Below are 14,249 nucleotides of genomic sequence, written 5' to 3'. Positions count from 1 at the left end.
GTCACCATCGGAGATTGACAAACTTTTAAATGATGATAGTTTTGATACCGATGAAGATGAAGGAGATAGCGGAAGTGAGTCAGAAAATAACATTTTAGCATACTCTGGGAGTGACGACTATATACCTTCAACCTCAGATGAATCCTCAGATGATGAATTTCGTGAACAATTGAAGAGAAAACGTTGTGGTCATTCATCAAATGAAAAGAATTCAATGTACACATCAGGAGTGGTTGGCCCACACAGCACTACTACACAAGTTCCTGACACCCCTCGTCCCTCTGGTAGTTGTGGGACAAAATCGGTTACAACTCTATCTGATGAATCAAGACCTGATAGTAGTAATACTGCTGCTGCTGCTGCTACTACTACTATTATTATTGGTTCTTCAGGATCTGCAAGCTCGACTCCACAACGAACGACAAAAGTAATCAAAGGAAAAAAACGGTTATTCCTGGACTGAAAATCCTCCAACCGTAAGTACAAGAAATACCCCTAGAAATATTGTGAATATCCGACAACGGCCTAAAGGCAGCTGTAAGGATGTTCTAACCCCTTTAGATGTGTTTCAGTTGTTCTTTACTGACACTATGGTGAACTCAATCGTTACTCATACAAATGAAGAAATAGTGAGAAAGCAAGCCAACTACAAAACAATCCAGTTTTCAAACAGTCAAACCTCTCCCACAGAGATAAAGGCACTCTTGGGAATTCTAATATTCTCTGCTCTCCACAAGGACAATAGCCTAAATACAGCAATAATGTTTGATCCTTCTGTAAGTGGTAATGTTTACAGAGTTTGCTTTAGTGAAAAGCGATTCCAGTTTTTATTAGATTGTCTCAGATTCGATGACAAAACTACCCGAGCTGAGAGAGTAGCGACGGATCGCTTCGCACCTATAAGGGACCTTTGGGAAGCTTTCATGAAATCATGCATAGACAACTACGAGGCTGGCCCGTATCTCACCATTGATGAACAGCTGCTTGCATTTAGAGGCAGATGTCCATTCAAAATGTATATGCCTAAAAAGCCAGCTAAATATGGGCTAAAAATTGTTATGGTTTGTGATGCTGGTTCTAAGTATATGTTAGTTGCTGAGCCATACTTAGGGAAACAAAACACAACTGTCGAAGGCCCTCTTTCCCACTACTATGTGAAAAAGTTAACGGCTCCATTTCATGGATCGAACCGCAACATAACAATGGATAACTGGTTCACAACCGTTCCGTTGGCTGATGAATTGCTCAAGGCTCCTTACAAGCTGACACTTTTAGGAACGATCCGCCTAAACAAACCAGAAATACCTTTGAGTATGAGATCAACGAAGAACAGGGACATTGGTGATGCAAAATACCTGTTCAGCAAAACTACAACACTTCTATCGCACAAGGCTAAGAAGAACAAGGTAGTTTGCCTTATTTCCACAATGCACCAAGACAAGGGAGTGAATCAAGATGGCAAAGCAGTTATGATTGACCATTACAACCAGACCAAAGGAGGAGTAGATACTCTTGACCAAATGGTTTCAGTCAGATCTAGTGCAAGGAAAACAAAAAGATGGCCACTCTGAATTTTTTATGACTTGATCGACATCGGAGGAGTTAACTCACTTATTATTTTGAACAGGGTCTTGAGTTCTAGAAAAGAACAAACCATGACAAGATCAGCTTATTTGAATCAGTTGTATCAACAGTTGGTTTTTCCATGGCTAGAACAGCGCTTGACTATCAATCTTCCGAGGGAGCTAAGAAGTATGGTCTTCAGTGTTCTTGGCCGAAAAGAAGCAGCAGATCCAGCTCTTCCTAGGATGGATAAGAAGAGAACAACTTGTAAACTGTGCCCAGCTGAAAAGCGAAGAATGACAGCCAACTACTGCAGCAAGTGCGACACTGCGTTCTGCGCGGAGCACCGCGGTGATATCTGCAAAATCTGCAGCGCTTGAATCAACTGCAGCATCATCAAGACATCATATCATTGCAAGTAAGATTTATTTTGAGCTATTACCAAAACTTTTTGATCATTTAGCCCTCTGTTTAAACATACAATTTATTTTTTTAAATTAAATATACTAATTTCAATTTTTTTTTCAACTTTTCAGACGGACTTAACTGCTAGGTGACGTCGACGACTAGACAATGCTTGACATTGTTCCTCAATAAAATTTTCTTTTATATTCAATGTATTTTTATCTTTTAAAAGTGTGTAAAATTAAAATATGTTATATAAGTTTTGATTTTTCATTTCCATTTTACCAAAATAAGTGTTTTTTCTCAAGATCGTAAAAAATACGACATCATACCAATGATGTAAGTTTTAAGCATCATACCATTCCAGGGTTAACAAACAGTACTACGGTGCTGATCTAACAGTGCAAAGTTCCAGAGCTAGAATGACCAGGCCGCAGATAGCTGTGAACATTCCTCTGCCATTATTTGTTAAATATGCACACTGCCCATTCCAATCAGTACCTCAGAGTAGGGACTGAATAGCTCGAATGCTACGATGAACCAGTGTGTTACATACCAGTAGTATGATAAAATTCATGAACCAGAGAAATAGCACGATAAAGAAGAAAGTTATCTAACTCCCCAGCTACTTCCCACCAATATTCAGGCAGTCTATTACACTCTGTACGACCGGGCGAGTTGGGCATATGAGCTGTGAGCTTGCATCCAGGAGACAGTGGATTCAAACCCTATTGTCGGCAGCCCTGAAGATGGTATTTCATGGTTTCCCATTTTCACACCAGGCAAATGCTGGGGCTGTACCTTAAGGTCAAGGCTACTTCCTTCACACGCCTAGCCCTTTCCTATCCCGTCATCGCCATCAGACCTATCTGTGTCGGTGCGACGTAGGGTTGCCAGGTTGTACGTTTTTCCTGTATTCTTACGGTTTTTTACTGTTAATTTAGCCTTACATTTTTTATTTCCCCGTTCGACACTTTCTTCCGTTTTTTAACATTTGGCGCTGGCTTATCGTAGAACCCAACACAATACTTCCCCTTAATATGCATATAACAAAAATGCACATTAATTTGATTATATTTGTTATTATTACCATTCGGATATAGATTTTACAGTAGTCTATGTTTAGGTTGGCACTTCTGAAGATCACTCGATCGCACAATTGATAGTGCTGTCGATATACTTCATTTCCGATTAGCTGTTTTACACCTGTTCGTAAACTTCATTGCAAATGATAATTTATTGAATCTATACAGTTCCACTAGTTTTGTTCGAGAATCGTAACGAGTTCACCAGCAAAGAAGAAACACTACAAGCAACAGCAGTACAGTCAAGTTTTTTTTCTACTTGTTTTACGTCGCACCGGCGCAGATAGGTCTTATGGCGACAATGGGAGAAGAAAGTCCTAGGAATGGGAAGGAAACGGCCGTGGCCTTAATTAAGGTACAGCCTGGTGTGAAAATGGGAAACCACTGACAACCATCTTCAGGGCTGCCGACAGTTGGATTTGAACCCACTAATCCCGGATGCAAGCTCACAGCTACGCGCCCCTAACCACACGGCCAACTAACCCGGTTACCTAGGAACTAAGGGCTGGTGAGGGTGATTATTGTTTTAATAGGAACTAAGGGGCTAGTAGTGGAAAGGTGAAATAAAAGATTTTTCTTAATGTGCGGATGGTTAGGGTAGGGCCTGAAGAGGTTTCTTGCCATGCAGACAGTTAGGATAGGGTCTGGACAAGACCAGTGATATGGTGACAAGCAAAGGTTAGAGCCGTGAAGCTGCCCAATGCATGGAGCCGTGCCGTGCGGAACAAGCTTGTGGAACATTCCACGGGCCATTTTCCGAGACTTCGCCCATACAGCACACCTCACCGCGCCGCCGTGTCTCCAGTTGGGGAAGTGCAGCTCTCACAGAAATATGAGTTCCAGATCCGAGGAGGACTTATTATTTGCGGTTGCGCTACTTGCAAATGAGGAAGAAGAAAAACGCAAAAGAAAAGTTTGGGTCCACAACATTTATGAGAAAACGGAAACGTACGGAGAGTTTCACCATTTATTTCCTGATCTACTAAAGGACCGAAGTAAATTTTCCCACTACTTTCGTATGTCCCAAGAAAAATTCTATGAACTATTGAAAATAGTTAAGCCGTGTGTAGAGCGAGAAAATACCGCCTTTTGCTGAGCTGTACCATGTGAAGAAAGACTTGCTGTATGCTTCAGGTAAGTTATTTGTTTCAGTTATATTTTAATTTAATATATTCTCGTACAAATAGAGTAACACAATATAGCTACAGTAAGAGTAGTTACCGATAATTCATTGTAGCGTATCAAAAGGTTTTTTTTATTTATTTGTTGTGCGATACACAAAAGCCTATTTTACCCGAAGGTACTTTAGGGCTAAAGATGATAACAGATAATACAATTGCATCAGATTAAATAGTATGAAAGTATCACAGAGTTGCTGAAAACTTCCATCCTAAGATAATGTACTAAATTATTTTAGGACTATACAGGTTCTGGAGTAAATAAAATATAAAATAACTGACTCAGTGTTTTTTGAAAGAGCGTAGATGGACAAAATTAACTAGTTGGGAAACTAAATAAAACTTCCCCAAAGGCTGAATTTTTAATTTAATTTTTATTTTAATGGATGTTGTGACTAAGGCCCATTTCTTTGCTGATTTTATCCGATGAATTATCCTTTGCCAGATTATCGTTGTACTTGGGATGAGAGAGATCGTACAGATGGGGATGTTCCTTCACCAAAGGCACCAATCCTTCTTCAATAATTTGAATTAAAAAAGGAAATGAGAACCTTAAATTTGTTTTACCTAACTTAATAAACGTGACTGAGTAGTTTGTTGGCGAAGTAACACCTTTACATTTTTAAATTATATTCTAATTAAATTTACAATAAAAAACACATGAAAACATCCGGTTCGATGTTGATTTTGTTGAATTCTAGCTCAGTTTGGTTATGAATAATTTTTCTTACCACAATGAACGATGATCTCAGAACAGAAGAGGAAGCACAACTCAGAAGACAACAGAAACGCAGACAAGATAACAGAAAGGCTTACAGTGCACAATACCACTAACCGTGTGAAGGTACGAGCGTGATGGCACTAGTCAAGGACTCACGAGGACTGCCGAAATGGCACGAAACCACATTCTTCCCGTTATTCCTTCCTTCTACCCTCGCCCATACAAGCGTGCCGAAAGGAAAAAGTTCCGTTCCAGAAACCTGGAGGCTTCTGGCGCGGAAATTCCACAAGCTTGTTCCGCGCGGCGCGGCTCCCTGCAGTGGGCATTAAGCCATTCCATTTCACAAGAAGCAGACCACGGAAATTTCTTCTCGGCTGCGCTGCGCAGCGCGGTGTAGTGGGCGATTACCTTTAGGCCTCTAGTTTCCTGTGGAAACACTATTGGTCTGGACTGTTTAGGGTAGGGCCTAGACAAGACCATTGGTCATCCTTCACCAGTCCGACTCGTTGGCTGAATGGTCAGCGTACTGGCCTTCGGTTCAGAGGGTCCCGGGTTCGATTCCCGGCCGGGTCGGGGATTTTAACCTTCATTGGTTAATTCCACTGGCCCGGGGGCTGGGTGTTTGTGCTGTCCCCAACATCCCTGCAACTCACACACCACACCTAACACTATCCTCCACCACAATAACACACAGTTACCTACACATGGCAGATGCCGCCCACCCTCATCGGAGGGTCTGCCTTACAAGGGCTGCACTCGGCTAGAAATAGCCACACGAAATTATTATCCTTCACCAGTTCCATTTACGTGTGCTTTTATTGTACCGGGGGTGGTAACTGAATCTCATCATAATTGACAGAATGACATTACGTACCACTTTACATTGTCCAATAGGAATAAAATTGCTACTACAGCAATGGTAAATGTCAAGTAATGCTCTTCATTATGTTATAAAAGTAAAATACCGCCTTTCGCTGAGCTGTACCATGTGAAGAAAGACTTGCTGTATGGGATGGTAGGTTCTTTAACATTGCAATGCACACCTCTCTCCTCTGATACTCATTCCAAGTAAGATTTCAATCATTTCTAGTTACTTATAATGTTACAAACATCTTGTGACAAGGTGTCAGTTTTTACCCTGAAGAAAAGAGGAAAAGTGGAAGATTTTCTCAAGAGAGAGAAGAGGATGTAGAGGTGGAGCAAAACAATGCTATATGGGTGTTTAAGAAGCAAGAAAAGTGTGTGCACATAGCTGATGAAAGATGAAGGCTGACAGTTACTAACACAGTCAAAAGAGATAAGAAAAGATGTGAATTTTGACAAATTCCTGATGAAAAATAGTGGTACAGTAGTAAGACACAAAAACAGAAAATGATATTACGATGTTAAAGGTGGAATTAACAGTTAAAATTATAAAAATGATGAAATCAGTATACACTGATAAAAATCCACATGGGGCTGATACCTAATGGACATATCGAGTTCTCAGGATTGTCTGGGAGAAAAAGGAGGTCCCTGATGATTGGGAAAAAGGAATAATCATCCCAATTTTCAAGAAAGGCGATAAGAAAGTTTTGAAGAACTACAGGGGAATTACTATAATATCCCATGTTGCTAAGATAATGGAGAGGATACTGGAAAGTAGGATAAGGTTCAAGGTTGAGAATCAGATACTGGAAAATCAGTTTGGTTTCAGAAGTGGAAGGTCAACAATAGAGCCCATTTTCATTAAGAGACAGCTAACAGAAAAGCAATGGGAGAACGGGAATGATATTGTGATGACATTCATCAACATTGAAAAGGCATATGACAGTGTCCCCAGGACTAAAGTCTGGGACAGTCTGGTGCGTGCAAACACAAGTTGGCAGGACAAGTTGGTTCAAAATAACTAGTGGGCTGAGGCAGGGAAGTGTTCTATCACCAATATTGTTTACCATAGTAATGAATGACATCATGAGAACAGCAAAAGCAGAATATGGAGGAAGAGAAATGAACATGCTGTTATTTGCAGATGATATTGTGATTTGGGGAGAAGATGACAGGAAGGTTCAAGAACAGTTGGATGTGGTGAATGGGAAAATAGAAGAATGTGGGTTGAAAATAAGTGCAGAGAAGAGTAAAACCCTTGTTATGACTAGAGGGGAGAAAGAAGGGAAAGGTCAAATTAGACTTGCAGACAAGCCCCTGGAAGTAGTGGAAACATTTAAATACCTGGGAAGTGAATTAATGGAGAATGCCCGACTGGATGCTGAAATTAGTAAGAGGATTCAAGCTGGAAGCAAAGGAAACTATGTACAAGATGTATTACGTACCCATAACTACTTATGGGGCAGAAACTTGGACAATGGCAAAGAAGGATGAGAGTCGAATACAGGCAGCCGAAATGAAGTTCTTGAGGAGTATGTTACAGAAGAGTAGAAGAGACAAAATAAGGAATGAGAAAATCCGGGAAGAAATTGGAGTGGAAAAAATGAATGATAGAATTGAGAAGCGCCGACTAAGATGGTTTGGGCACGTAAAGCGAATGAGTGATGAAAGAATGCCAAAAAAGGTGATGGAAATACAAATGCAAGGAAGGAGAGGCCATGGTCGACCACGATTGAGATGGACGGACACAATCCAACGCAGTATTATAGGAAGAAACCTGGACTGGGACACAGTGTTGGAAGAGGAGTGGTGGAAAGACCGAAAGAAAATGGAGAGGAACCATATTTGCCCCTACCCGGCTACAGCTGATTAAAGGGAAATGATGATGATGATGATGAGTAGAAGGAGAGAGGTAGTTTGAGAAGTACCTCAACCCAGCTGGATAAGGAGAAATGATGAAAAGAAGCATGGCACTGATGGTTTGTTCACTGTAGAGACTAGTAAACTTCACATATGTGAAGTTCTTCGTTTGCTAATTTCATGACCTGAAAACAAAATTCATGACATTTTCAAGACTTTCATGACCTGCACACACTCTGACAAGACTGCAACCTTAGTTGAATATAAAAAACTGTACTGTTTCGAACTGCCACAGCATGCGCCCGTAACCTTACTCTTTATCACGTTTTAACAGGACTCCAGGGGATGCTAGAGGTCTGTTGGCTGCTTCGCAGCCCTAACTTGATATGCCCCCAGCCCAATGGTTGTGTCACTAACCAAATCTAACCAATCCAACCCAATGGTCTTGTCACTAGCCAGACCTTAACAATCTAGCCCAATGGTACTAGCCTGGTTGTGTCATCAGCAGAACCGAAGTTCCTAAATTGGCAGCCTTGCATAGCGCGCTGTGACATCGCCCAAGCTACACCATGTTGGATCTCTAACCTATCTTTCGCAAAGAGTCAATGGAAGCCGTACCATCTTGTCCTGCTGTATTGTCAAGTTTGCTGTCCCCTTGTAAACTCTGCCTAATTACACAAATTAGGACTAGGCCTATGTCTTGTTAAGTTTTGCATGTCGTAATTTCGAGAAAAGATTAATAAAACTAAAACGAAGTAATTCAATGTATAACGGAATATGTAGCCTAACATCATTACTTTAGCCCTCGTGACAAGACTTTCACACCTGCGGAACGACGGCCGTTTGTTTACACGCTTGCAGCCTTCTCGGGAAGGATATTGTCAAGCGGTGTTCAGTACTGCCAACCTGTGTGCTGAGGAACTAATGAGTGAGTGGTGCTTTGTTAGGTGGTGGTGGTGATTATTGTTACACGATTGGTTAGGACTTGTTCTTGCTAAGTGGACGGTTAGGATACGATCTGGACAAGACCAGTGATATAAGGACAAACAAAGAGGGTCCGGGGGCATAAGCCCCCAGGTTAGAAGCCGCAAAGCGGCCCTAGGCCTCGTTTCGTGTGGAAACACGACTGGTCTGGACTGGTTCTTGCCGAGCAGACAGTAAGGATAGGACCTGGACAAGACCATTAGTCTGGAATGGTTCTTGCCGTGCGGACGATTAGGATAGGATCTGTACAAGACTTGTGATATAGGGACGAGTGAAGGGGGGTTTGAGTTAGGTTAGAGCCGCGAAGCAGCCTTGGCTGGAGGCGATAGCAGCGCATTCTATGAGGTCTAGTGTTAGGAATGATGATAAGTTCCTTGTGTACTTTTACTCGTTATTTCTCTGCATTTGATTTTCAATAAGATACGTCACTTTCAATATCAATTCATTGTCGATTGTTCACTGACTGAATCAATAGTTGACCCCTCACAGCCCAATACTCGCTACATTCAGCTGCGCGCGGAACAACTGTTGTTTGTTTACACGCTCGCGGCCTTCTCGGGAAGGATGTTGTCAAGCGGTGCTCAATGCTGCCAACCTCTCTACTCAGGAACTAATGAGTGAGTGGTGCTTCGATAGGTGGTGGTGGTGCTTGTGATTATAGCTACACCTTTGGTCTGGACTGGTTCTTGCCGTGCGGATGGTTAGGATAGGACCTGGACAAGACCAGTGATATAGGGACAAGCAAAGGGGGTCTGGGGGCATAAACCCCCAGGTTAGAAGCCGCAAAGCAGCCTTAAGCCTTTAGTATTGTGTGAAAACACTATTTGGTGTGGACTGGATCGTGCCATGCAGATGGTTAGGATAGGATCTGTACGAATGGTCTGGACTGGTTCTTGCCGTGCGGACGGTTAGGATAGGATCTGGACAAGACCTGTGATATAGGGACAAGGAAAGGGGTGCTTTTATTGTGCTGGGGTTGGTAACAGATTATGATTATCATAAGTGAGGGGAATGAGATCACAGGTCACTTTACGTTGGCCAATAGGAATGCAAGTAGCTACTTCAGCCATGGACGATGGCGGGTGCTGCTCTTTATTAGGTCATAAAAGTAAAATATCTTGATTGATATTGCTGTTCTGTATTGTACAATGTTTACTTAACATGTTAAATTTCCTTGCACTTTTATTGTGCTGGGGTTGGTAACTGATTATGATTAACATTACTGACAGGAATGAGATCACGTGCCACTTTACGTTGGCCAATAGGGATGCAACAGCTACTTCAGAAATGAAAATAGCGTGTAATACTCTTCTTTGGGTTATAAATGTAGTTCTTGGGGATGGATGGTGGGTTCCTGGACATCGTTATGAACACATCTCTCCTCTGAGAAGCATTCCACGTAAGATTTAATTAATTTCCACTTATAATATAAGAAACATCTTGTCACTAGGGCTGAAATTTTACCGGCCTAACAAAAAACGTGATATTGCGCAGTGCCCCAGTAAATACATACACAGGATTTAATAAAAATATTGTTGAAGACCCCTGAAATTTACCTACGTTTTAGCTGAAACATGTTTCCTATTTGAGATAGATATAACAAATTTTACCAGTACTAATGTGTGGTCTACAACCCATCTGAGGATGGTTGCCTAGTTGTACTTTCTCTTAAAACAATAATCACCACCACCACCACCTTCTACAACCCATCTGTATTACATCAGAAGCCGATGAATTAGATGTTTAGCGCCGCACAACAATCACCACCATCATATTACCTTCATTAGCTCCCTTCCTCAGCTGCTTGTAGTTCATAGCTTGCTGTACAAGATTTAGGATCTTCGTGGTTAAGGTAGCATCAGCTAGTGGGTATGCCTTCGGATTAACCTCTTCTGCCTAAAATGAAACACAATACTGCAATATGACAGAACCTAAACAATGGTGAGAAGCAAACAATGTACGCGCTAACTGTATTACATGGAATGAGAACCCACGTGGGGTCTCCACTTACGACAACATAAATTTTCAGCCTTACACACCATGTTCGATGATGATTGCCGAGATTGTCCTCAAAGTAAATCAACAAAAGTGCAACCTCTCCGCGAATATCTTTCGCTTCACTGAGGAGCACCTCAACTGCATAAAAATAAACTCTTTACTATCACCCCGTTTGGGTTCAACACAATTTTCAGGTTAACGCAAGGATGCGGGTAATAAACAAAGTGTTATTTTGTGTTGAGATCAAAGAATACAACACAGCACAGAACTCCGATATGTCACTGAGTATTTATTGAAGTTCAATTAAGTCAAACTTAATTTTCCTTTTATCAACCGACTTGGAATTATTTTTTAGGGATAAGATTTTCTACTTCGTCTTGTGTTGCATTTGTGATTGAGATCATTTCTAAATTGTATTTAACGATAAGGGATAATTATTCTGTCAGTACAGTATATTATCACGTTTTACGTCATATGTCTAAAAAAAAAAAAAAATCCAACGCAAATTTGCAATCATTCATGTATTCATGATCTCTCGTTCTATTCTATCCTCTTTGTCTCGGGGTCTGGTTCTAATAGTTCCCACCAAGGTCCCACACCGCTGGCTGCGCAGAAGCGTGTGACTGGGGAAGACATGTCCATGCGCGTACCGCCATGTTGCGGGCGCTCCTCAGCTTGACGCGGAGATCGTATGGAATCAACGAGCTAGAATAACATAGAGAGGCGGAAGCGCTGCCTGGGTGAACCTAATAGAACGAACGTCCGACATGTTTCCTGTTGTCACACAAGCAAGGGGGCATGGCCTTTAAATGACGAAAAGTGTAGAAAATCCGCATTTTAGAATCGCTGGGGGAGAATTAAAGTCCGTTGCCGAAAGCTTGAAGCATGAAAGCGAATACCGCCACTTCATCATATTGCGGCACGAGGCCAACATCACAATCAGTTGATTGTAGGGTAGTTCGAAATCATCGCACAGTGGCATACGAATAGGTCTCGAAATCGGAACAAGAGCGTTACCCTGCTTGGCTGTTGTGGTTAAGCGTAAATTAGAATAAAAACGATGAACATAAATATTTATGACAGGAAACCTTAAAATCATAGGCACCTATAATAGGTTACAACCTCATTCTGTTAATATTTTTAAAATTATTTCATCCTCATGAGTACTGTGTTCCTTTCCTAATCTGTTTACCCTCCCGGGTTGGTTTTTCCCACGGACTCAGCGACGGATCCCACCTCAAGGACAGTGTTCTGGAGCGTGAGACATTGGGTCGGGGGATACAACTGTGAGGGAGGGCTGCACCTGCTATGCTGAACAGGGGCCTTGTGGAGGGGAGGGAGAAGGAAGCGGCCGTGGCCTTAAGTTAGGTACCATCCCGGCATTTGCCTGGAGGAGAAGTGGGAAACCACGGAAAATCACTTCGAGGATGGCTGAGGTGGGAGTCGAACCCACTTCTACTCAGTTGACCTCCCCAGGCTGATAGAATCCCGTTACAGCCCTTGTGCCCCTTTTGAAATTTCGTGGCGGAGCTGGGAATCGAACCCGGGCTTCCAGGGGTGGCAGCTACTCACGCTAACCAGTGCACCACAGAGGCGGTCCATGAATACTTTACCACAATAATCGTTTAGTGTAATTATTTATTATAATATAGGGGGGATATCATGTTTCTCCCATTACCATATCATACTGGGATTACTAGCTTGAAAGTTGTCCATTATGAAGTGTGGCATAGTTTTAAAAACCAAGGCAACAGACATCTACAATAAAGGCTGTATACATTTCAAAAATAGCAGTAAAATGCTGTATTTATCATACTTGGTGTACGTTTGAAAGAAATAAGTGATCTTTTGTGGTTACGTTTTCTTGGTGGTGGCCGTTCCATTTCCTTTATTTGTAAATGTGAATGAAAATTTAATGTATGTATGTATGTATGTATGTATGTATGTATGTATGTATGTATGTATGTATGTATGTATGTATGTATGTATGTATGTATGTATGTATGTATGTATGTTGGGTATTCAGCCCGAAGGCTGGTTGGATCCTCAACAGGTCCACCATTAGCTGTCATAGATTTCCTAGGTGTCGCTGAAGAGGCGTACTAGGGAAATGAGGAGTGAGGTAGTTTCCCGTTGCTTTCCTCACTGGGCCAGAAGTTGCTATTGCATATCAGTCTGCCAAGCCCACTGAAATGCGTGCACCAACCGACCCTATGAGCAACATTTTCACACCATTCATAGCAGGGACTGGCTGCATAAGGAATGGCATTACTAGCATCACTCATACCGCAGCCACTTTCATATTGTCAAAGCCAAGGATGAGACTGAGACAGGTCAATGAAAGTAACAAATTTATTCTAGCCCAAACCAGAAGACAAAGTGCACTGTAAACACTACATCTTGCCAGCAAAGGCACGAAAATTTAATAGGGCTGGAAATGTACAGAGCATAAGCATCTGAATTGAGTGGGATACCATTTATCTCTTTTCGCCCTCACAACGCATTGTTCAGTTAATTCCTTGTTCTTTAAACGAAATCTGAAACAAAATTCGACAAATAATTACCGTGGCTATCCGTACTTTCGCTAAGTAAACAATAAAATGGATTTAATTACAAACAGAAATTACAAAAAGGAATCTCGGCTATAATTCAGTAATACTTACTCAAAGTACGATATATCCTTGGTTTTATTACTCCGATTAGTACAACCATACGCTGAGCTTACGGCTGGCATTCTTGAAAGCGAGAATCTATCTTTTCGCTTCTTAAAACTTAGGGAATTAAATTGGCATGCACGATCTCCTTGTCACCTCAACATATGCTCTCGCGCCAATTCGCTTTGTTTTGACAACCGATAACATGGCTGCCCCTTATCAACTTGCTTCAAGCAGGGAGCGCTGATGTCAGGTATACAGCCCCTCTATGTTATTCTAGCTCGTTGTATGGAATTCATGCTTTAACTTACATTTCGCACACATGAAAACATAAAATTAATGACTGCCTACACCGACTACCGTATACACACGCAATAAATACGCATAATATCAAGACTGTGGTAATATTAAAATATACCTCTGCATAAAAACTGAACAATCTACACAAATCCTTTGGATAGCCTATATGTGGCGTACCTAAAGAAAGAAACCTTTAGCAGGCTGAATAGGAAGACTGAAAAATACACTACTATAAAACACTAGTGGTACCTCGAAAATTATCATGTCGCTCACTTTAATATAAGGGTCATGTTTGTAACTGATGTGTTTGAACATTGTACGTATGGCAAGAAGGCCAGACTCAAAGGACGAGAATCACGTGGCAATCTGTCTCTTGAGAAACCTAGGATCAACAATTATTTACCTTTATTGAAAATATGAGGACATGTTCAAAAAGCGGTCTACAACTTAAGTATGATTGCATGTCATGAGATAAAAATTACCTGTCTCTCAGCAGACTGGAGAACACATAAATTAAATATTTACAAACTCCTGTACCGATAACAATAATCTTCAATATCAACAAAAAAGCAAACCTGTGAAATAAAATCTTTCTATGAAAGGTACATAGCTTATTATTCCTCTCAGATAAGTC

General features: G+C 41.4%; 1 protein-coding gene across 1 annotated transcript in view; it reads right to left on the bottom strand.

Annotated features, from left to right (window-relative positions):
- Positions 1–10,903, bottom strand: part of hoip (NHP2-like protein 1 hoip) — a 45,192-nt gene extending 34,289 nt beyond the window's left edge. Inside the window, exons 1-2 of the mRNA XM_067149372.2 lie at positions 10,703–10,903; positions 10,442–10,559 (exon numbers count right to left, since the gene is read on the bottom strand). Of these exons, the coding sequence (XP_067005473.1) occupies positions 10,442–10,559; positions 10,703–10,705 (121 nt within the window). The 5' untranslated portion in view covers positions 10,706–10,903. The remainder of the gene's footprint in view (positions 1–10,441; positions 10,560–10,702) is intronic.
- Between the last annotated feature and the right edge of the window lie 3,346 nt (positions 10,904–14,249).

This window comes from Anabrus simplex, chromosome 1 (assembly GCF_040414725.1).
Source record: "Anabrus simplex isolate iqAnaSimp1 chromosome 1, ASM4041472v1, whole genome shotgun sequence".
NCBI lineage: Eukaryota > Metazoa > Arthropoda > Insecta > Orthoptera > Tettigoniidae > Anabrus > Anabrus simplex.
Note: the sequence above shows the minus strand (reverse complement) of the source record. Positions and strands in the feature narration are given on the sequence as shown.